This window comes from Vulpes lagopus, chromosome 10 (genome assembly GCF_018345385.1).
Source record: "Vulpes lagopus strain Blue_001 chromosome 10, ASM1834538v1, whole genome shotgun sequence".
NCBI lineage: Eukaryota > Metazoa > Chordata > Mammalia > Carnivora > Canidae > Vulpes > Vulpes lagopus.
The window spans coordinates 46,116,745-46,141,316 of NC_054833.1; the positions used below are offsets into that span (position 1 = coordinate 46,116,745).

At 43.8% G+C, this 24,572-nt stretch overlaps 1 protein-coding gene across 4 annotated transcripts in view; it reads right to left on the minus strand.

The window, feature by feature from the left end:
* Positions 1-24,083, minus strand: part of TTC12 (tetratricopeptide repeat domain 12) — a 43,837-nt gene extending 19,754 nt beyond the window's left edge. For 2 of the 4 annotated variants that reach the window (XM_041771697.1, XM_041771696.1), the window contains exons 1-8: positions 24,020-24,083; positions 18,540-18,703; positions 17,788-17,809; positions 17,079-17,156; positions 15,931-16,052; positions 11,173-11,232; positions 4,819-4,890; positions 217-277 (exon numbers count right to left, since the gene is read on the minus strand). In XM_041771697.1, the coding sequence (XP_041627631.1) occupies positions 217-277; positions 4,819-4,890; positions 11,173-11,232; positions 15,931-16,052; positions 17,079-17,156; positions 17,788-17,809; positions 18,540-18,703; positions 24,020-24,071 (631 nt within the window). In that variant the 5' untranslated portion in view covers positions 24,072-24,083. The remainder of the gene's footprint in view (positions 1-216; positions 278-4,818; positions 4,891-11,172; positions 11,233-15,930; positions 16,053-17,078; positions 17,157-17,787; positions 17,810-18,539; positions 18,704-24,019) is intronic. The other 2 variants (XM_041771698.1, XM_041771699.1) reach the window with 2 other exon arrangements.
* Between the last annotated feature and the right edge of the window lie 489 nt (positions 24,084-24,572).

Here is a 24,572-nt window from a genome sequence, read left to right on the forward strand (position 1 = left end):
TGCCTAGAAGGCTCTAAGGGACGAGGGTGTAGAATGGAGGAAGGCAAAGGTCTGAGTGGGAGAACAGAGAGGAGAGAGGAGCGGGCTACCTGCTAACAGAGAGGGTTTGATGTGGCTTTGAGGCCAAGTGCAGAGAAGGCACCCGAGGCGCCGTGGAGCCAGAGCGCAAAGTGAAAGTGGGATTCAAATGAAGGACACCAGCAGGAACAGCCTCACCTTTCACCTGGGTTTGCAGCTTGGGGCTTATTTCTAAGATCTTCTGATAACACTCTCTGGACTGGAAAAAAGAAACAAGACCTTGAAGAGTGGTCAGGGGGTGAAGTTGATTATAAGAAAGACACCGGGTACCACAGGGCTGGACTTCATTATTTCCTCCCGGCCTCCTCCTGCTCCCAGTGTAGGAGGCAGGCATGGGGAAACACAGCATGCATTTGACATTTTGTTTAGGCTTCTCTGGTTCTGTGGGACAAAAGGTATTATTTCAGAATTTATTTAAAAAAACCCATGTTGTCAGATCCAGCCTGTGGTGGAAAAATATCTAGTCCTAGGGACCCCTGGGTGGCTCAGTGGTTGAGAGTCTGCCTTTGGCTCAGGGCATGATCCCAGTGTCCTGGGATCGAGTCCCACATTGGGCTTCCTGCATGGAGCCTGCTTCTCCCTCTGCTTATGTGCCTGCTTCTCTGTGTGTGTGTGTGTCTTTCATGAATGAATGAATGAATGAATGAATGAATGAATAAATAAATAAACAAATAAATAAAATCTTAAAAAAAAAAAAAAAAGAAAAAGAAAAATATCCAGTCCTAAATTCTCGTGGATCATGCCTGGCCAGGATAGGAATAATTGTAAGGTAATTATAAAATTTAGATAGGATATTTGCACTGAGACAGAACAGGAGGCTACTTGTCAGATATGCCCACAAGGAATAAGGAAATAAATGAAGCTGGAGACACTGCTGACAGAGCCTTTTGGGAGTAGGAAAAGGGAAGTGCCTATTTAAATACACAGGGCTGCAAAGGGAGCCAGTAGGGGTGTCCTTTCACTGGCCATATAAGATTTGTAAGAAAACTTAAGAGTGATGTGCTCTCCATGAGGAAATTGTTAGGAAGTTTCTGGGGAAAAAAAAAAAAGATTCCAGCTTGTAGGGCATGTGACTGGGCTTAGGGCAGTATTGTCCTCAGGGGTATTAAGAACTCTGCCCAGTCTAAGAGAAAAAGTACAGAAAACAAGTGGCTCTGAGCTATCTTGAAAGCTCAAGGTTCATCTAGAAAATTAGGATTAAGAAATGAACTGAAGAAAAAAGCATCACATTAAAACAGAATAGTGTTATGGGACAGAAGTTCACTCATCAAACATGGTAACTGCTATAGATTGTTTGTGTTCCCCCCAAATTCCTATGTGGAGACCTAATCCCCAATGTGATATACTTGGAGGTAGGGCCTCTGGGAGGTGATTAGGTCATCAGGGTGGAGCCCTCCTGAGATTTGTGTCCTTGTCAGAGAGACCCCAGGGACCTCTCTTAACCCTCTGGCTGTCTCTGAACCAGGAAGTAGTTCTCACCACACACCAATCTGCTGGTGTCTTGATCTCAGACTTTCCAGCCTCCAGAACTGTGAGAATTAAATGTTTGCTGTTTAAACCACCTGGTCTCTGGTAGTCCTGACAGTGACCCAAGGAGATGAGGACAGTGAACCTGTATCCAACTTCTTTTGAACCCTAGATTGAGTCTCCTGGCAACTCCTGTTGGCTTCACTGTCAGCATGTTCAGAGTCCCATCATTTCTCACCACCTCCCTTGACACCAACCTAGTTCAAGTCATCATTACACTTCTCTGGGAGAGTCTATTACAATAGCCTTCTAGCTAGCTCTCTGTTCTTTGTTTCCTATGTCAAGATATATTCTCGGTGCAACAGCGATCTTTTAAAATATCAGTCCCATCATTTCACTTCTTCGCTCAAAACTCTCCAATGGCAAAGCCAAAGTCCTTCCAAAAGCCTGTAACCACATCAGCTACCTGACCTCATCTGCCTATCGCTCTTCTCCAGCTGACCCTCACTGGACCCCAGCTCCTCCCTTACACAGACACATGGCTTGCTCACTTCACTACCTCCCTTCCTACAGAGAGGCCTTCCCTGACCACTCCATATGAAGTCAATCTCACCTTCGCTGCTTCACTGATTACACTTTCTCAATAACACATCACTATCCAACATAATACACATCTACTTATGTGGTTTCCATCTCCTGGCCACCCTATTCCAAGAACGTGACTTCCATTAAGTCAAGGATTTTGTCGTTTGCCACTGTATTCCTATTGTCTAGGGCAGTGCCAGGAACCTAGAAAGTATGCATACATATATGCTGAGTGAATTAATTACATGAATGAATGAATGAATGAATGAATGAATGAGTGAATAGAATGTGGTGGAGAGGGGAGTGTTAACTTTTTTTTTTAACTCTTCTATTATTTGACCCTAGTTATGATAAGCCTGTATTAGAATTATAATACAACAAAGAAAAGAATTTTTAAATGTATAATAAGAGGCAATTTCTTTTTAAAAATATAGTATCTTATAAGTGGAAATAAATATAGTATTTATATTATATAATGTAGTATAAAACATTAAAAATATAGTATCTTATAAAATATATAAAATATTAAATATTAAAAATAATATATATAAAATTACAGTATATATATAAATATAGTATCTTATAAAAGAACTAAAAACATTAAATATAGTATCTTATAAGTGGAAATGCATGTTCATGGATTAGAAAACTTAGTATTGTTAAGATGGCAATACTCCTTAAATTGACCTACAGATTTAATGTAATCCCCATCAAAATTCCACCGGGCTTCTTTGCAGAAATTCACAAACTGATCCTAAAATTTGTATGGTAATTCAAGAGACCTACAATAACTAAAACAATCTTGAAAAAGTAGAGCAAAGTTAGAAGAGTCACACTTCCCAATTTCAAAATTTACTGCAAAGCTATAGGAATCAGGACAATGTGGTATAGACATAAGACTAGACATATAGATCAATGGAATAAAATTGAGAGCCCAGGAATAAACCCATGAAGTTATGATCAACTGATTTTTGAGAACGGTCCAAAATTATTCAGTAGGAGACAATAGTCTTTTTAACAAATGATGCTGTGAACACTGGAAATCTATGTGCGAAAGAATAAAATTACATCCCTTCCTCACACCATTTGCAAAAATTAACTCAAAGTGAATCAGACATCTAAACATAAAATCCAAAGCCACAAAACAGAAGAAAACACAGAAGTAAATCTTGGATTAGGCAATGGTTTCTTACATATGACACCAAAAGCATAAGCAATCAAAGGAAAAAATAAGTAATTTAGGCTACATCTAAATTAAAAAAAATTTTTGTCCTATAAGGGACACAATTAAGAAAGTAAAAGGGCAGCACAGAGAATGAGAGAAAATATTTGAAAATCGCTTATCTAATAAAGGACTTGTATCCAGAACATATAAAGCACTGGTTACTTCATATAAAAATGCAAATACCCTAATAAAAAATAGGCAAAGGATCTGAAGAGACATTTCTCCAAAGAAGATATACAGACAACCAACAAGGACATGAAAACAGACTCAACATCAAGGAAATGCAAATCAGGGTGTTATTCTATATGTTGGCAAATTGAACACCAATAAAATAAAATAAATTGTATTATCAAAAAAAAAAAAAAAAGGAAATGCAAATCAAAATGAGTTACACTTCATACCCACTAGGATGGCTATAACCAAGAAGAGGTAATAAGGACTGCTGCTCAGGATATGGATAAACCGAAGCCACATAATGCTGGTGGGCATGTAAAATGGTGCCACCACTTGGGAAATGCTTTGGCAGTTCCTCCCAACGGTAAACATGGAGTTTTCACAGGACTCAGCAGTTCCACTCCTGCGTAAATACTCAAGAGGACTGTACATGTATGTCCATACAAAAACTTGTACATTGTTGATAAAGCCTTGAGTGGAAACCACCCAAATGCTCATCAACTGAGGAAGGGATAAATAAAATGTAGTTTATCCATACAACAGAATATTATTCAGCAAAAAAAAAAAAAAAAAGAATATTATTCAGCAATAAAAGGAATGAAGTACTGATGCCACAACATGCACGACCCCTAAAAACATTATGCTAAGGGAAAGAGGCCACCACAAAAGACTATATCTTGTAGAAGTCTATTTATATGAAGAGTCTAGAATGTGCAAATGTATAGAGACAAAAATAGATGAGTGGGTACATCAGGTAGAGGGAAGCGGAGTACTACTAAAAAGCATAGGGCTTTTAGGGAGGTGACAAAAATGTTCTAAAGCTGAGTGTGGTGACGGTTGCACATCTCTGAGAATGTGCACAAACCCACTGAATTGTATACTTGCCACAGATGAACTGTTTGACATGCGAATTCTATCTTAATCAAGCTGCTGTTAACAATAATATAATATCTTCGTATGTTAGTATAGCTGCATAGTCACTTTTGGGAGATGAGAGTATAAGTGAATTTTCTTTATGCCTTTTGGTTTATACTTTTTCTCTCCAGAGATGCTCCTCCTGGGGCCGAGAGAACACTGGTAGGAGATACTGCAGCAGGGATTCCCAGAGCAGGTGAGGCTGTCCTGGAAGACACTCACATTCCTTCCCAACTCAAAGATCTTAAGAGTTACCTTGGAAAATACTAAAAGGTGGATTACTATCAACTTGGAGGAACATGGTCCTTCTCTGAGGCAACATGAAGCATCGCTCTGTGATCAAACATGCCCCTTCCATTCCTCTAAGAACTTACCACGTTGTAGTTCTTCAGGGCCAGGTGGGCTTTTCCCATGTGGAAATATGCTTTTGTGCATTTTTCATCACACTGCATAAAAGAGAATGACTGATCAGATGAGTTTGGAAGGTTTGAAGTCATTAGCCACTCCCTTAACTGCCTAGCTAATAGAGGCAAAGCAGCGCTTTGGTTCTCAGGACAGCTACCAGAGTTGACAATTAGAACTTTTCTGTGCATCTGTGACCAAACTAATTGATGCCTGCAAGGAGCCTGGATGCACAAGTAAGCTCTCTATCAAATTAATTAATGAGACTTGCCAGTTTTCATTTCCATTTAATGAGACTCAGTCAGGAGACAAACCAGAAACCCCTAGTTTAGGAGAGCTCTTGACTTTGCCCAAACATGAGAATCACTGGGGATGCTTATCAAAATCTGGAAGGCCAGGCTGAACTCCATACCAATTAAAAAATGATAATCTCGGGTAGGGCCCAGGCACCAATCATTTTGTAAGCTCTTCAGGTGACATAAGCACGCAGCCAAGCTTGAGGACCACTGGTTTATTAGATGAGACAGATATCTACTCAGGATAAACTGCTGAGGCTACTGTGACATCGTAGCAGGCCTGACAAGCTCCTCTCCTGAAATCAACCACAAAGTATATCCCAGGAACTCAAGTTTGTGTCACTTAGGCTCAGGAGGGATGCCCCCTTCAGAAGGCAGGATCCAAACCTATGTGAGGCCACGGCCTTTGCACAGGGGACCCTGCACCTGCCTGCCCCTAATTATTACAACTCCAGGGGCAATGGCGTGGCACAAAGATGACAACTACCACTTCTAACATACAGTTAATTAATTGAACCCTTTTCTGAGTGAGGCATTGTGCCAGGGATGCCCTCCAAGGGTCTAGATTTAAAGTGGTTAAGAATGCAAGCTTAGGTATCTAGAAGTCCTGGGGGAATCCCTAGCCTGCTTCTCATCAGAAGTGGGATGTTGTAACTTCTTGCAAGATACATCCATGAAGGCAAGAGAAACAAAAGCAAAAATGAACTATTGGGACTTCATCAAGATAAGAAGCTTCTGCATAGCAAGAGATACAGTCAACAAAACTAAAAGACAACCTACAGAATGGGAGAAGATATTTGCAAATGATGTACCAGATAAAGGGCTAGTATCCAAGATCTATAAGGAACTTATTAAACTCAACAGCAAAGAAACAAACAATCCAATCATGAAATGGGCAAAAGACATGAACAGAAATCTCACAGAGGAAGACACAGACATGGCCAACACGCACATGAGAAAATGCTCCGCATCACTTGCCATCAGGGAAATACAAATCAAAACCACAATGAGGGATCCCTGGGTGGCGCAGCGGTTTGGCGCCTGCCTTTGGCCCAGGGCGCGATCCTGGAGACCCGGGATCGAATCCCACATCAGGCTCCCGGTGCATGGAGCCTGCTTCTCCCTCCGCCTGTGTCTCTGCCTCTCTCTCTCTCTCTCTCTCTATCATAAATAAATAAAAAATTAAAAAAAAAAAAACAAAAAAAAAACAAAACCACAATGAGATACCACCTCACACCAGTGAGAATGGGGAAAATTAACAAGGCAGGAAACCACAAATGGTGGAGAGGATGCAGAGAAAAGGGAACAAAGGGAACCCTCTTACACTCTTGGTGGGAATGTGAACTGGTGCAGCCACTCTGGAAAACTGTGTGGAGGTTCCTCAAAGAGTTAAAAATAGACCTGCCCTACGACCCAGCAATTGCACTGCTGGGGATTTACCCCAAAGATACAGATGCAATGAAATGCTGGGACACCTGCACCCCGATGTTTCTAGCAGCGATGTCCACAATAGCCAAACTGTGGAAGGAGCCTCGGTGTCCATTGAGAGATGAATGGATAAAGAAGATGTGGTCTATGTATACAATGGAATATTACTCAGCCATTAGAAACGACAAATACCCACCATTTGCTTCGACGTGGATGGAACTGGAGGGTATTATGCTGAGTGAAGTAAGTCAATCGGAGAAGGACAAACATTATATGGTCTCATTCATTTGGGGAATATAAAAAATAGTGAAAGGGAATAAAGGGGAAAGGAGAAAAAATGAGTGGGAAATATCAGAAAGGGAGACAGAACATGAGAGACTCCTAACTCTGGGAAATGAACTAGGGGTGGGGGAATGGGAGGTGGGCGGGGGGTGGGGATGAATGGGTGATGGGCACTGAGGGGGGCACTTGATGGGATGAGCACTGGGTGCTATTCTATATGTTGGCAAATTGAACACCAATAAAAAATAAATTTATAAATAAATAAAAGAAAAAGAAGTGGGATGTTGGCCAGAACAGCAGCAATCCGTTTTAGACCAAAAGGGCAGATTGAAAAAAAAAAAAAAAAGCCAGACAGTGATAGAAGAGGCAGTGATGATTGTCCCACATGGAGAAGCCCCTATTTTTTTTTTTTTTAAGATTTATTTATTCATGAGAGACACACAGAGAGAGGCAGAGACACAGGCAGAGGGAGAAGCACGCCCCATGCAGGGAGCCTGATGCAGGACTCAATCCCGGGACTCCAGGATCACGCCCTGGGCCAAAGGCAGGCACCAAACTACTGAGCCACTCAGGGATCCCCTGGAGAAGACTTTATCGGTGTATCTTCATGAGCGCTATTTCCTGACACGCTGCTAAGTGAATGGCAGTAATGACAATAATATATTACTGTCCAGTCTTTTCCAGGCAGTTCACGGGAACTATATCATATAAACTTTCTAACTACTCTGTGAAGTCAAGACAATCATTATCTCCATTGTACAGATGAGGAAACTAGGTGCTGGAGAGGTTCAAGGTCACACATAGTAAGTGGAAGAGCTGGGATCTAAAATCTGGCCATCTGACTCCAGGCCCCAAAGGTTTACAAATGACACCAACTCTCCTTCAGAAAAGTGCTACAACAGTTGAGTAGAGGGAAATCTACTCTGCAGAGGCAGGACCTAAAATGATCGTGCAGAGTAGGGATTTGAGATGGGTCCAAGGATATGGAGAGGTGAAGACAGAAGGAAGGAGGAGAATGGGCTGAGAGCAAGGTCCTAGGCTGAGGGGAGACAGGATGGGGAGCTTCCGGCCAGGACGAGGGGCAGGAGCAGGGCAGGGAAGGGCCAGGCTAGAAGGGTGAGCAAGACAGTGGTCCCCGCAGAATGAGGGGTTAGCATCTGTCTGGTGGTGGTGGGAGGGAAGTGCAGATGCCAGAGTAGGTCACAGACAAATGGTAAAGAGGGAGGAGGATGTCAGGTCACAGGTTTGGGGCTCAGGGCCTGGAAGACAGCATATGTCATTAACGGAAAGAAGTAAATCAGGGCCAGGAATGGGGAAGAGTGAGGGGAGGATGAAGAGCCCATTCCTAGACACAGCATCTTTCCAATGGTGCCCGGATGGTCTCACAGAGGCCTCCGGGAGGTAGCTCAAGTACAGCCCTGTGGCCTGGGGAGGAGGAGATGTGGAAGGGGGTCTGAGGGCCAGCTGGACCCATGAGAGGAGACAGGAGCTCTGAGCGAGAAGCTGCAGAAAGAAGGAAGGCAGGGAGCTAACCCTGGAGAATCCATGAAGGATGAGGCCGAGGGGGTGGGAAGGGAATGAGAGTCTGAGGGAAAAGAAACACCAGCATTCATGGAAGCCAGATGTCCACTCTCCCTTTGTTGGGCAGAGAATCGGGGTTATAACAGGGGGAGACTAAGCTGGGGCCCTCAGAGCCCTGTTCCTGCCATCATGCAGCATGGTGACCCTGCCCGCCTGGGATGCAGATGTGAAGGGCCGCTGACAGAGGTCTCACTGCCCCAATCTCCTCTGTCACCTGTCAGCGGTCACCAGCATTTTCTCAGGTGAGCCCCGGACTCCCTTAAAAGGAGCCCTGTTTTCAGAGAAAGATAGAGTTTTGTCATGCAGAAAGAATCTGCCAAGAGAGAAATGACTCTGATCCTAATTGAAACCAGCTTCACCACCTTCTCTTCCCTGACAGAGAACATCAATCTTGAAATATCATCGGGTGAGCTTGTCTCTACCAATTCAATAGTGTCAAAAATATTAAATTGGCATGAAAGTATGAATATTAATAATGGAATATCACTGACATGCATTATTGGTGCATTACTTTTAAAGAGAGTGAAACTTTTACATTTATAGCTTTGACACAGACCCAATCATCATTAATTTTAGAGCTCCTTATGCTTTTTCCCCAACCCCCACAAGGGGTTAACCAAGCCTCTTCAATGGGGAACCTCTCTGGGCATTTCACAAAGGCTGCTGAGGGTCAGAGATGTTCACTGTCAGCTCTGTTGGGCCTACTTTGCTCTGGTTTCACTGCTAATTACATCGTGCTTCATTTAACATCTGGGAATAGGCCAGCATGTTATCCTGAATCAGCATGATGATAGTGTGACTCCCTCTTTGGTGTTTTTCAGATCAGAATGGATACTCCTGGAAACCCCACCAGGAGATCCTGGTTCCCCCACTGAAGGGAACAAGGCCCACACCCAGGAATAGGGGGGGTCTCAGGTTCCAGTGGAGAAGCTGTATATAGGAGATGATTCAGAGCACTGCCCTACAGACCGACACTACCTCTGTGATCCTGCACAGGTTAATTAATCTCCGAAGCTTGGTTTCCTTGCCAGAAAAAATGAGGATAACAGTAGTATCCAAGAGAAGAGAATAGGATGTCATGAGCCTCATGGCCGGCATGCAGCAAATGGTGATCATTATTGGAATAACAGAGCAAAACACCCTTACCTCTCTCTTCTCTTACAGAATGGTGGTAGAGAAAATACCATGATCACATAAAGTGAGGAGGCAGGCTGGGGGACTTATGCAGGGGCTGTGAAGAGCCTGATGTCATTAGTGTTGGGCAGTTCTTGTAACTTTAAGACTGTATCGACATGATGGGACAGGATCTGCTGACATGCTGTATCGGGATAAAGAAATCATGCATCCCACATGTCAGCTTTGGAGAATCTCTAGTGTTTTATAAAGAACAATAGTGAAGTGAGTTCCTAATTCACCCCAGTGTCTCTTGTTTATCCTCTCAATAAGAAATAAGGAAGGAGAGACGTCTGGATGGCTCAGTGGTTGAGCATCTGCCTTTGGCTCAGGGCATATCCTGGGATCCTGGGATCGAGTCCTGCATGGGGCTCCCCATAGGGAGCCTGCTTCTCCCTCTGCCTATGTCTCTGCCTCTCTCTCTCTCTCTGTCTCTCGTGAATAAATAAATAAAATCTTAAAAAAAAAATAAAAAAGAAGAAAGGAAGGAGGTGTGGCCAGTATGCTGCTGTCAAAACGTGCTCTTACTCTGGGCCACGTTCATTATGCTGGGGCGTGTGTGCTGCACTGGAGAAATCTGTGCCAGAGCATAAACCTGGCATGTTCTCCTGGCACTTCAATTTTACTTGATTATAAGTTATAGAAAATAATAGTGATGTTAAGACAAACAGATAAATTTCATGGAGTACAATATAAAACTTGCAAGGATTTTTTTTTTTTTAAAACTCGCAAGGATTTTTAAGATAAAACAGATCCAGCAAAAAAAAATGTCATGCTCTCTGCTCGTAGACCCTGCAGGGGCTCACGTTCATTCCGTCAGCAGCCCTTCAGTGAGGAAGTCGGAGAAACACTGGTTTCAGGTGTTTAGTTGGAGCCCCTATGACAGAGTGACTTCGCGGAACAGGATGAAGATTTATTTTAATATTCAATCATCTGAAGTAATGTCCCTGAGGAGTGATGATGACATTTCTCTTTTCAAAACGCTTATACTATTTCCACCAACACTTCTTACTTCACCTCACTTTAAATGATCTTTCTTGGCAGATTTCAGAGGAAACACCATGCACAGCATTCTGAGGTCTGCCCAAGTCCTGACTGGCAGTCTCCAGGCTGAACAATGGCAATTATGTCTTCTGATTATTTCACCATAAATGTGCCAAATTACTAGAGCAGGAGGAAAGCACAAACTGATGGGGAAGAACAGCAACACTGCAGAACATGTTCCCGTGGCTGGTTCTAGAAACTAGAAGGAGGCGCTCCCACCTCCACAGGAAGCAAAGCGCCCCGAAACAGCAGTAAGGGCTGAGCCCTGGCAATATAAACCTTGCAACCCCAGCATGAGCAGCCGCTCCTCTGGAGTATTTCCTGTGAGCCCAGTGCTCTACACGCCTCACCAGGACCCTTCGACAAGTCTATGGGTCCTGTTCTACAGATCAGGAAGGTCAGGCCTGACTGCAGAGCTCACAGCCCAGCCACCAGGAAACACTGGTGGCTCTCCCACGTTCACTTCTGGACCCGGTCCCGCCGGCCTGACTCCATCATGTGGAAAAGGATCTCTCTTCTTACCTTCAGAGCCCACTCACAATCCACTATTGCCTTCTGGTAGTCCCCGAGTTTTAGATAAGCCTGTAACGACACAAATGGCTATGTTCACACACACTTCTGAGGCAAGCGGTCTCCAGTTAATATAGAAAGAGCAGTCCAACAAGAGACAGGTGATGAGAGGTAACCAGCCACCACCTGTGCCAGTCGGGGTGCCAGCTGGGGACGGATGGCACCTTGACACTGGCTGAGTTTAATGAAGGAACTACTGAGAAGGTAAAGGCAAGGCTCAGGGAAACCAGCAGGAATGTTACAGAACCCCAAGGCTGGCAGCAGGGGATTGAAGGGGCGGGATGAGCCATACGCAAACAGGAGAGGACATCTTTGTGAACAGTGCTGCCGAGGGGAGCTGAGGTCTTTAGAGGAGCTGCAGGTGGGAGAATAAATACCCCGACTCTCACTCCCTTCCTTCCTTCTGATCTCACTGGCTGAAGCCAAATGCAAGCTAGAAAGCTGATAAGTCAGGGGACTAGTCCACAGAGTCAGCTCCCCAGGCTACAGAAGGCAGGGCAGAGAAGGATTTGGAAAGGCAAAAGAAAATACGTAGCATGTGAAATACATCTAAAAAGAAAGAGCTGGCTTCTAGAGTCTACCTCACTGTGGATGTTCCAGAAGGAAATCAAATGATAAAGGGCATTAAAAAGATAGTAGCAAGCATTGGTAAGAGTGTAGAAAAATCAGAACCCTCATACATAGCTGGTGGGAATATAAAGTAGAGCCACTTTGGTAGGACAGTCTGGCAGCTCTTTAAAGGGTTAAACACAGAGTTACCAAATGATCCCGCCACTCCTCGGTGTATACATATGTGCACATAAAAACTTGTGCACAGGTGTTCATAGCAGCATTATTCATAGGAGCCAAAAGTCACAAACAGTTCAAATGTCTATCAACTGATGAACTGATAAATAAAATGTGGTCCATCCATACAATGGTGTATTATTTGGCAATAAAAAGGAAGGAAGCACTGGTATATACTACAGCATGCATGAGTCTTGACAACATGTTACAAGAAAGAGGCCAGACACAAAAGGAAATATACCACATGACATCATTGATATGAAATGTCCAGAACAGACATTCTTTCTATTGAGATATAAAGCCAATTTGTGGTTGCCTTGGGCTGAGGGTGGGGGTGAACGGGAGGACTGGAAGGGGTAGGGACTACTCCGAGGGCATGGGGTTTCTTTTTGGGATCCTGAAAATGTTCTAGAATTGCTTATGGTGATGGTTGCACAACTCCATGTGAAAAACACGGAGCTGTACACTTCAAATGGGTGAAATGCATGTTATGTCAATTATATCTCAATAAAGCTATTACTACAAAATAAATAAATAAATAAAGTTCTGCTCTTGCCTCATAAGCACAGCAAGAGAGGATCCTTGGGTGGCTCAGTGGTTTAGTACCTGCCTTCGGCCCAGGGCATGATCCTGGAGTCCTGGGATCGAGTCCCACATCAGACTCCCTGCATGGAGCCTGCTTCTCCCTCTGCCTGTGTCTCTGCCTCTCTCTCTCTCTCTCTCTCTCTCTCTCTCTGTGTGTGTATGTGTGTGTCTCTCATGAATAAATAAATAAAATCGTTAAAAATAAATAAATAAATAAAATAAGTACAGCAAGAAGGCAGAGATGGAGAAAACGGGCTGACACTTAAAGGTCAGACCATCACTATGATCCATCGGTGCCAAAAGCCCCAGGGGCCTCTTTTGGGATCCCCTAGAATTGGGGAAAATCTTGAAAATCAAGAATTGACTCAGAATCCTGGGATCCGCTCAATCTAAACTGAATTGAGTTCATTTATAGTCTCAAAGAACTAATGGCACATAAAGTAACAAAGGGCTGTGTGACAGCAAGCATAACAGCTCCTCTACCTCTGGATTAATTATTGGACACACAGGCGGTCAATCAGTTCTTATCAAGATGAACTAAATAGACTTTACGCACTCTTCTTTTGGAAAGTTCCCAGGAAGCAGCAATGATCACTCTGGTGTAAAAAAGGAAAACCAGGTACCTGGAGGATGAGAGGTTTTCCCAGAGCCCTCATGAGTCACCCCAACTAGAGCTGATACATGTGTAGGTTTGCCCCTGATCTAAACTGTCCTAGGGCACCGTGACATTCTCATCAAGAACTCTCATGAGATATTTACGTGGTCAAGCCAATTACGGGGGATCTAAGCATTCATCCTACGTGAGGAGAGAGCAAGCACTAGCCATATAGCTTTTCACAAGGATAGAAAGGGAGCTGCTGTATAGTGCTTTCATTAACTCAGGTTCTGTACTAATTGAAGATAACCACTCTTTGAACTGTCCATTCCATAAAGCGCCATCCTTTCCCCTGGGGCTTGGGATTTCATTTGAAAATCAGAGGATGCGAGGAGGAGACTCAGCATCCTTTTAGACAAACAAACGAAGCCACAGTTCCGTGACATTGCTATTCAGGAGACATACAGACTCTGAAAATGCATACGTGGGCTCCAACAATTTCTCTACACAGCTTTTTACTTTTTCTTTCTTTGTTTCTTTTTCTTTTCTTTCTTTCTTTTTTTTTTTTTTAAGGCTTGGATTCAAAACCCTATAAATTCTCTGTTCTCTTTGGCTTTTCCACATTTTAAAAAGAACTACTTTTCCAAATGGCAATTAAACTACTGATTTATCTAAATTACACCAGCAATCTATTGATCATAACATTAACTCCAGGAGAAAAACAGAGAGATGAAAGGGTAGGTTTTGGGTTTTTTTGTTTTTTGTTTTTTTTTCTCTAGCAAGCAGCAACACTCAATTCACAGGCTCCTTATTAAGTGTTTTCTAACACTGCATACAAACAGGGGAGGCATTTTAAAAATAGTCAGTGGTGATTCAGTGGTTCATAACACCAGGCAGCACATTTTGCATTTATTTGTCTCTCAATAAGCTTTCTCTTCGGGGAAAGCTGAGAGGAATTACTTCCCCAAAGCTCTTCATTACATTTGCTTATTTTTATCCACACCCATTCTTAATGTGATTCTCCAGAATCTAATCAAAGTGCTGCTTAAACCTGAGTACAGTAAAAAATGTAACTAATTTAGACAGATCAGTGTGGAGACCATCTGAACTAGATATAAATCTGAATTACGTAACATTTTAAAAGCAATTCAATTTTACTACTTTCAAATAACTTCAAAGTAACAAGACTGGAAAAGCACCAGTAGGAAAATGCTTGGAGACCAAATCTGGGGAAAAGTAAAAACGAATTACAATTATCATATTAATTGCTTGCATTTGAATGCTTCTTTCAAAGTATCAACAGAAACTTAGTCCCCTTAAATGCCCTGATTGTTCCTTCAGTTTAGGTAACTTAATAAGGATTTATTAAACATCTATTATAAATAGAGCATGGAGGGGGAAAGTATATGGAAAAGTTTATAATCTCGTTAGGGGGATGAAATGCCAATGACCACTAAGTAAACCTCTTGCCATTTTATTTACCAAATTGACTCCCCATATCAATTTTTCTCCAGAAATGGGGCTAAGCAAGTGGTAAATCGACTGTAGTCTGATTTACCCAAACTGCCAAACTATTACGGTTACACTGTGCTCAGATTCATTTATCATTAAATCACTATCACCCTCAGACTTCTTGGCCTCCAAATGCCCTGTATCTTGCTTTCCACCTTCTTCTTCGACCTCCCACAGCAGGACATTCCTGATCCTGAGTTACAGAAATTGGAGCTGATGAGGGCTCCTCCTGTCAACGACATGGTGTCAAGTGCACCTCAAATGGGTCCTGCTGACATCTCCTGACCATCGGATCATTATGCCCATGAATCTGCCACTTTTTCAGGCCTAAGCCACAGAGAGCTCTACCACAGGCAGGCTGAAGTGCTTTTCAAAGATAAGGTCACATGTGATGTGAGGTTTTTGTTTCAACTGAGATCTATCAACCTTGTCCCTTCATTAAGTAGTAGATGATAAACATCTGCATGATGGTTGTCACCCGGTGTCCCACGAAACTGAGCTCATCTGTGATATAAAATGGAAGTATTAGGGAGTTCAGAAACTCAAAATTTCTGAGAATTTGGGTCTAGGGCAGCCTGGGTGGCCCAGCAGTTTAGCGCTGCCTTCAGCCCAGGGCCTGATCCTGGAGACCCGGGACTGAGTCCCATGTTGGGCTCCCTGCATGAAGCCTGCTTCTCCCTCTGCCCGTGTCTTTGCCTCTCTCTCTCTCTCTCTCTCTCTCTGTCTTTCATGAATAAATAAATAAAATCTTAAAAAAAAAAAAAAAAGAATTTGGGTCTAGGCCTATCAGCTACCCAGCCAACCCCGGTCATGGAATCTGAATCCAACAGGGACTGAGACAATGAGTCTGAGAGTAACCCTGAGGAGTTCAGGCTACCAGCAAGAGGGGCATGGCCACGCCAGGGATGGCAGGATCCGTCCTTATAGGTTGCTTCATTCCCTGGCTTTACCCTCAGTGATATGTGGGAGCTGGCATGTACCTCCCAGAGGACCGTTTCTATGTAGCTCTTCCCAAGTCCTCCTTCCGTCCATGCAAGTTGGAGGCTTGAACTTGGACGGTGGTGTCAGTGCTGGTCCCTGTGAATCAACTTCCACCACACCCCAGCCAGAACCACCTGTTGAACACTGTTGGGCACAACACTGCTACCATCTAGTCTCATCTTTGGTTTCACAAGCTCCGTGGCAACTGTCCCCTGAGAAAACAGCCACGAACACAGCGCTGGCTCACTGACCTGGGCTCGGTTGGTGTACAGCACTTTCATGTCCTTCACCTTGTTCAGACCCTCACTGTAGCACAGGACAGCTGCATTGTAGTCGCCTCTGGCAAAGGCTTTGTTCCCCTTTTCTTTGAGGGCTAGGAGAACAGAAGTCACACAGGTGAGCTCTCCCCACGCACTGGGAAACTCTCTCATTCTTTATTCCCCTGACTTTGCCATTCTGCCTCAGAGGTCAGAGCTTCCATCAATCCAGAGGAGGCTTGTCACTTGTTTCTCTGCAAACATTTCAGGATTGGCCTCTTTAAGGACTCTTTTCTCCAAACCCATCCCAAGTAGCTTCTCAGAAAAAATGTAAATGTTTCTGCCTCAAAACTCAGAACCTTCCCAAGCGTGCCACAAAGACCAAGTTTACACACTCAATGTCTCATAAAGAGGGCCTAATGAGCCAGTTTCTGGCCCAGGTGGAAGTGTTCAAACCCACAGCACGCATACCGCCAGGAGGTGCCCAAGTGCCAGACGCATCCTGCATGTGTGTCACCCCACCAAACACATGACCCCCCCCTTCTTTCACTTCTCTCCCTTCTCACATCTTTGTTTTCTTGTTTCATTTTTCATTTTCACCTCTTTTCTGTGCCTCAGGCCAGCCCACAGTACCTCCTGTCCATCCCTCCCTACTTTCCCAGGATTGCTCAGGACCCTCCACTCTCTGTCTGATCTGCTAAGTCCCTCAATATGCTTTATTTACTTATTTTTTCCTTTGACTTGGATTTTATTTTTTTATTTAAAAAAATTTAATAAAATTTTTTTACTTTAAAATTTTTTAAAAAATATTTTAAAAATATTTTTAAAATTCAATTTGCCAACATATAGGATAGCACTCAGTGCTGATCCTATCTAGTACCCCTCACCCCCCAGATGCTTTAGAGAGAGGTCTGGCAGTGGTGGCTGATGGAGGGCTCTATTCTGCTCACTGCCTGCTGCACAGGGATGGGGACAGACACCAATCACTTGTCTCTTGCGTCTGGTTTCAAGGCCTCAAATGACGAACCCCCCTCCTTCCCCACCAACCAGGAGTCTCGCCATCCTCAAATATCAGCAGGCAGACTCATGATCTTTCTTGCACAAATCATCCCGGCTCTTGAAAAGTGAAGACTGACAATTACCATCTGCTAAGACTCTGTTTTCCCTTCTTCTCCTGGCACGTTCTTTTGCATCCAACTCCATAGATGCCAAGAAGGCTTCTGACAGCAGAGTAATTTCAAGTATTAAAGAGAAAAATCCAAATATTATAATCAGTTCTTTAGCTCAAATTCAGAAGAAAGCTTCTTTAGAGCTTTAGAGTTGCACATCTCATGCATACGTATGGGAGCACACACACACATATGCATGCACACACAGACACACACATGCACACAGATTCTGAGGCAAATAAATGACAATTTTCTTAATTTGACATTAAATGGTAATCTGTGTGATGTATTATTATGCATGATGGCTATGTCTATGCTTCACATTTGAATTATTGCCTTTTAAAGTTTTTCTTTAAAGGCAGACTTTTTTGTTCCCTTTAGCATAATGAGCTTCTGAGCTGGGCAACAGACAAGCTACCCGGATCCCTTGAGCAGCTAAGAGTAAATTGGATGATAAAAAAAAAGCTGAATTCAGCTTACAAAAGCCTGGCCAGGAGAAAATAGAGAAAAGCCTCTGAGTGCTATCCCCTCTGACTAGTAAGAGAATTGGCTGATCAGTTGGTTTTTGTTCATGGGTTCTTTGTAAGCCCAGAGGCTATCATTTAAGGGTCTGGGAGCTACAATCAATAAACACTGATCCTAAATAAATAACACACATTAGGAAGAGAGATGCTGTCCTTACCTGAGTTTATCTCATCTGCATTCTGCAGGGCACAGGTTATCATGAAAACAAAAAAACAGATTTCAAAAACCATTCTCTGACTTATACATAGACGAACCAAGAAGGCAGATCCCTTACAAGGGGGGAAGTAGGGTCATTTCCTCTAACCATCAATACTGAAGGGCCCCAATTTCATAGGGCTTGCTTTCAACCAGGAGATCTGATTAAGGGCACAGCTGTAATGGAGTGAGCAGGTCAAGAGACCCCAGCTGTGGCTGTAGGAGTTGGAAATATGAGGCAGAACATATTACCTTTACAGTACAGTTTAAATATTGCTCATGAGCTCGGGGGGGGGGGGGGGGGGAGAGGCCAAATTTTCATTAAAATAAACCCATTGTTTAAAGATGACTCAGAAAGACAAAGAAAAAAAATCAGAGTTTATACTTCATTATGGAAAATAAATCTAGTGAATCTAAAAAACACAAGACTGAGATCCCTGGGTGGCTCAGTGGTTGAGCAGCTGCGTTTGTCTCAGGGTGTGATCCTAGGATACAGGATCAAGTCCCACATCAGGGTGCCTGCTCCTCCCTCTGCTTGTGTCTCTGCCTCTCTCTCTGTGTCTCTCATGAATAAATAAAATCTTTTAAAAAATTAAAAATGCAAGACTATTTCAGCCTCTCCAGATAGTTTGAGGTTAAACTAGCATTTCCTCTGCTCCATAGTAGACCTCTTCTCTGCATCTGCTTATATAACCCCATAATAGAGAAAGAAACCTCCATGGGAGCTTGTGAACGGTTGATTGTTGTCCTGTTCAGGGTGGTCCGGCACCCATCCTCCTCCGGGGCCTCCTCTGTATACAGTAACCTCTGTTCTGTCTCCAGGATAGCTTTCTGCTGTATGCGTGGGTCATCAGAATTCATCTCCTGGATTAAACTGGCTGGAGGTGTAGAAATCAGAAGTGAAACATCCAAACAAGGTCTTCAAAAGGAAACAACTCAGGAATGGTGCAGAACATTCACAGGGAAGAACTTTTGTTTCTCTGGCTTTGTTGCCATATGACTGACATGCAACATTGTGCAAGGAGAAGGTACACAAGTGAGATGATCTGATTCACGGGCCTATGGTGAAGTGATCCCACAATAAGGTTAGTTAGCACATCCATCTCCTCATGTAATTTCAATTTTTGCATGTGTGGTGAGCACATTTAAGGTCCATTCTCTTATCAACTTTCAAGCATGAAATCCATTATTTTTTTTTAAGATTTATTTATTTATTCTGGAGTGAGTGAGGGAGCCTGTGGGCAGGCAGAGGAGAAAGTGGAGAGAAAATCTTAAGGGAACTGCGCACTGAGTATGGAACCTGATGCAGGACTTAAAAGCTCTCCTTCCCAGTCTTCACTTTATGGCCTGCTCAGCTCAAATCCCATGATCCATCACTCGGCCGGCCACCTGTCCACATACTGAACTCCCTCACCCTCCCAACCTACCTGCCAGACAAAACAACTCCAAATCCAACTTCCCACTTTTCTAGGCCTTTGTTATGGATGTGGAGTACAGATAAAGACAGATGGACACCAGTGAGAGCTGGTCCTAACATAACTGGCTCTGCAATGTTGTCCAGCAAGCCTACTGCTAGCCTAGTATGGTTCTGACAACAGTGCCCATGTGTGGTTTTCCCCCACAACACCATGCAATTCTGACCCCAGCTCGGTGTCTTATAATTCAACTCAATTCTGATACCATCTACCTGACATAGTGTCACATCCCACGGGTCAAGGGCTTAGTGCCATGAGACCACCTACTCTCCACTTCCCACCTCACATGCCAGTTGCAAGTCCGGGTCGTCACTTATGCTTCTGCCCTAATGGCTAGCTCAGAGGGTCCCACCACCTTCTCCCCCTCTGGTTTGATTAATTTGCTAGAGCAGCTCACAGAACTCAGAGAAATATTTTACTTACTAGATCATCAGTTTTTTTAAAAGGATACAACTCAGGAACAGCCAAATGCAAGGGATGGATAGGGCTTGAGATGGTACATGAGAAGGGGGTGCAGAGCTTCCAGGCTCTCTGAGTGCATCCCACCTCCAAAATCTCCATTCACCAACCTGGAAGCTCTCTGATCTTGGTCCTTTGGGGGCTTTATGGAAGCATCACTATATAGGACTGATTAAAATATTATTGACCATTGACAATCAATTCAACTTTGGGTCTCTCCCCTTCTCAGGGGGTTGGAACTTTATCACAGGGTTGGTTCCCCTGGCAATCAGCACCCATCCTCACTCATTCCAAAAGTCACTCATTTGCATGAGCTCAGAAGTGATTGAAAGGGGTTTGTCATGAATATAAAGATGACTTTATCTGTCTTATCACTTAGAAGTTCCAAGAGTTTTAGGAGTTCTTTGCCAGGCACAGGGACAAAGATAAAAATATGTATTTTTTATTATAAGTCACGGTATCACACCCAAGCAAGTCATCTTATCCTTCTCCCACGGATTTTAAAAAACTGCCTCCAACCAAGGGAGCCCTTGTGCACTGTCGGTGGGAATGCAAACTGGTGCAAAAAATTAGAACAAGAATTACTCTGTGATCCAGGAATTCTGCTACTGGCTATTCACCCAAAGAACACAAAAACTCCAATTTGAAAAGATATATGCAGCCTTGTGTTTATTACAGCAATATTTACAATAGCCAGGTATATGGAATATCACTGAGCCATAAAAAAAGAATGAGGTTTTGCCGTCTGCAATAACATGGATGGAGCTAGAGAGAGAGTATGATGCTGAGAGAAACCAGATAGAGAAAAACAAATACCATATGATGTCATTCATGTGGAACTTAAGAAACAAAATGAACAAAGAAAATAAGAGACAAAAAAATCAGACTTTTAAGGACACAGGATAAACCTGTGGTCACCCTCCTACCTCTCTGGCCATTGCTTTTGGTCTCCTTTGCCTGCTCCTGCTCCCCCGTCCCACCCACCTTCTAAACTGGGTGAGCCTTAAGGCACTTCCTAAGCCATCTTCTCTCTTCAAGAACCAGTTCCCTAGGTATTCCCATTCTCTGCCATGGCTCTAAATACCATGTATAAGCCAGGGCCTCCTCAATGGACATCCTCAGCTCTATTCTCTCCTGGGCTCAGACTTGCAAAGCCAAGTGCCCTCCAAACATCTTCGCTGTGATGTCTAACTCATCAATCCTGACCTGCCTGTCCTCCTTCCCCTCTGAGTGCACCCCTCTCCCCAAATCTCCATTCACCAGAATGTTCTTCCCCCAAATGTCCTGCATCTCAGCAGATGGCCACACTATCCACCTGGCATTCGACTCAAAACTTTTAAGACTCATTCTTGAGTCTTTGTTCTCTCTCTGCCCTTGTAGCCATCAAACTCGAAAGCTTGTCAAGTAAATCCTGATTACATCTCAAGTCCATCTACTCGTGCCCATTCCTTCTGCTACAACTCTAAACCCAGCCGGTCTCTTTTCCCTGGAGCATCCTAACAGCCTTCTGCCTGGGCTTCCAGCATCTGTCTTCCTTCCCTTCCATGTGCTTATCTCTACATCCATCCTTGCCATGGCCAGAATGACTTTTCTAAGGTGTAAATCTGATCATGTCCCCACACTGAGTCAACCCTCCAATTGCTCTCAGGGTAAATATGAATTCCCCATTGTGGCTTCCAAAGTCTTCCCTGATCTGGCCTTTCTTGACTCAGATGGGACCTTCTCTCTGCTATCTCTTCTCTCCAGCCTTACAGAGCTTTATATGCCTCCAGGTTCTTAAAAGCGCTGTGTTCTTGAACTCCCAGTTTTCGTACCTACTTTCTCCCTACTTAGAATATTCCCTTGCTCTCTTCCCAGTGCCCCACTGACTCTTACTCACACTTCATATTTTTGCTTAAACCTCATGCTTTAGGAAAGCCTTATAAAACTCCTGTAATGGACTGTAGTGTGGCCCCCACCCCACTCATACACTCATACCTTAGCCCCCCCAGTGTGACTACTGATAGAGAGCCTTTAAAGGAGTAATTAAGGTTAAATGAGGTCATAAGGATGGGGCCCTAAACAAACTGGACTGGTGTCCTTACAAGAACAGGAAGAGGCACTGGGATGTGTACAACAGAGAAAAGGCCATGTAAGGACTCAGTGAGAAGGCAGTCATCTCCCAGCCAAGAAGAGAGGCCGCGGGAGAAATCAAACCTGCTGACGCTTCCATCTTGCACTTCCAGAACCACAGAAAGGAAGTTTCTACTGTGTAAGCCACCCAGCCGGTGGTCTTTTGTTACAGCAGCCCAACCAGACTAATACAACTTGTAAACTGAGTTAGTGTCTCTTGTACTTTGCAAATCTCTCTTTGTATCACACATCACACTAGAGATCATTTGTTTCATATCTGTTCTCTCCACTGGGCTCTAGATACCAGGAAGAAAGGGAGTTCTTGGTTATTGTTCCTGTATTCTCCAGAGCCTAGCAATACTTAGTACATAGCAAGAGCCTAGGAAATGAATGCACAGAACCTGTACACGTGGCTACACAAATTTAAACTAATTGTAAATGAAAGAAAATTAGAAATTCAGCTCCTGGGTAGCACTAGCCACCTTTCAAAGGTTCACAGCTGCATGGGGTTATGGGTTGCCAGAGTGGACCGTGTAGGTTACAGGACGTTTCCATTACCACAGAGAGTCCTATTGGCCGATGCTGGGATAGATGGTACCTGAAGAACTCTGAGTGTGAATGAAAGTGAGCCAGGTAAAGAAAGAAGGGAAAGCAGAGGAAACAACAGAGGCAACACGCAGTGTGTAAACCATCAGAGGATGTGTGGGGAACCAGAAGCAGTTTGCTGCTGCTCAAGTGAGAGAGAGGGAGAGGCAAGAGGGAAGGACAAGGTCATGGGAGGACTTAAGTCCCCGATGAGAGCTTGAAGTTTATTGTGGCTGCGGAGAGAATCCAAGCAGAGAAGTGTCTGGGTCAGATTTGCATTTGAGATACATTACTCTGTGGGGAGCTCAAGCCTGGAGGCAGGAACAACAATCAGGGGGCTGTTGAAACAGTCTGGGTCAGAGAACCGGAACAAAGGGAAGGGCAGGGAGGACAGAGCTGGAGAAGCTGAACTGGATGGCGGATTGAACGTGAGGGTGAGGGGTGGCATGAGTCCAAGGTGACTTGTAAACTTCTGGACTTGCCACCAACTGAGACTAGAATGAAGAGGAAGGTAGGAGAAGTAGGTTTTATTTGGGAGGAAGAGGGCAAAGGGGCAGAGCAATGATCACTGGATTTTGGACGCATTAAGTTTGTGGTGTTGGTGGGGTGCTATGGATAGGACAGCTGGTGCAGAGTCTGAGGCTCAAGAGAGATGTGGGGGTGGTGAGTAGACAGGCTTCAGGAAAATCCATGTCCCTGGACTAGACCACCTGAAGACAAACGTGAGCAGCAAGCTGGCCAAGGCCAGAACTCTGCAGAACAACATTTAGGGAGGGGCAGAGGAGAGCCCGTGGATGATCATAAAGGATGCATTATGGATGTGTCTGTTATCAAGTTACCCAAACTATTTTTAAAACCATTTTAGTCCTCTGGGCTCAAACAGCCTGCCGGAAGGAGCAATTTCAACATATTTCCATTGGATATGTAAGGTTTGTTTGATTGTTGGTTTGCCTGTTTCCATCATCAAACGAGCTCTCTCAAGTCTGAGTAGAAACCAGGTGCTTGGGAATCTCTTGAATGTGATTTGTGGGATCACAGAAGGTCCTTTGAGATCCCACCTGTCTGAGCTGGGGAAGGAGGGGACTTCTTCCCTAGAAACTGGGATATGACAGCCATGAGCCATCCATGTAATGAGATGGACCCTGAGGGAAAGCCAATTGATTTTGCCCCTGCAGCTCAAAATCAGAAATGGCTCTGCCCTAAAACAAGAGGGATTCCAGAATGATCTACAAGGTTCCTGAGTGATCTTGGAGGGAACAGCCAGGCTCCTTTGATGTGGATTCCACACAGAAGGGGACAAAATATGGAGGAGGGCTGTCAGTCTCAATTCCAACCAGAATGTTAATGGCTTCTCTAATAGCAATTAACAGCCACAAAATACTACCCCAGGCTCTAATATTACTTGCTTCTCAATACCCCTTCTGTTTAATTTCAATTACACTTTCCCTTAGAGTCATAAACCTATCAGGCAGTCTGGGAACTAACTCAGAGTGATCATTTCTCTTCAGTCACTCCACCTCGCCAATGTAGAATTTAATTTGTTTATGATTTACTGGTACTTACTGATTTCATCCACATTTTTAAGAAATTTCTGCAAATCTTCCTCATCAGCCATTGTGAACCAGAACACCTGGGGGAGGCGGCATAAGTGATGAAATTAATACTAATAAAACACTAAACAGAATTTATCAGGCTTCTAAAACCAAGAGCCAAGTGATTATTTTTAAGATGGATTTGTGTTCATAAATGTCATGAATAACAGCAGGGTGATCTATTTCACTCTGATTGCTATTAAGGCCAAGGGATACTCATTATTTGTGGTGATGCTTCTGGAAAGCTGTCAACCCTCTCTTCCACTGGGAAAATTGCTCTGCAAAATGTTTCTCCAAAGCCAACACTCTGGGGGGCTGGGGGTGCTCAGTTGGTGAAGCGTCTGCCTTTGGCTCAGGTCATGATCCCAGGGTCCTGGCATCGAGTCTCACATCGGACTCCCTGCTCTGCCAGGAGCCTGCTTCTCCTTCTCCCTCTGCTGTTCCCCCTGCTTGTGCTCTCTGGCGCTCTCTCTCTCTCTCTCTCTCTTAAACAAATAAATAAGATCTTAAAAAAAAAAGAAAAA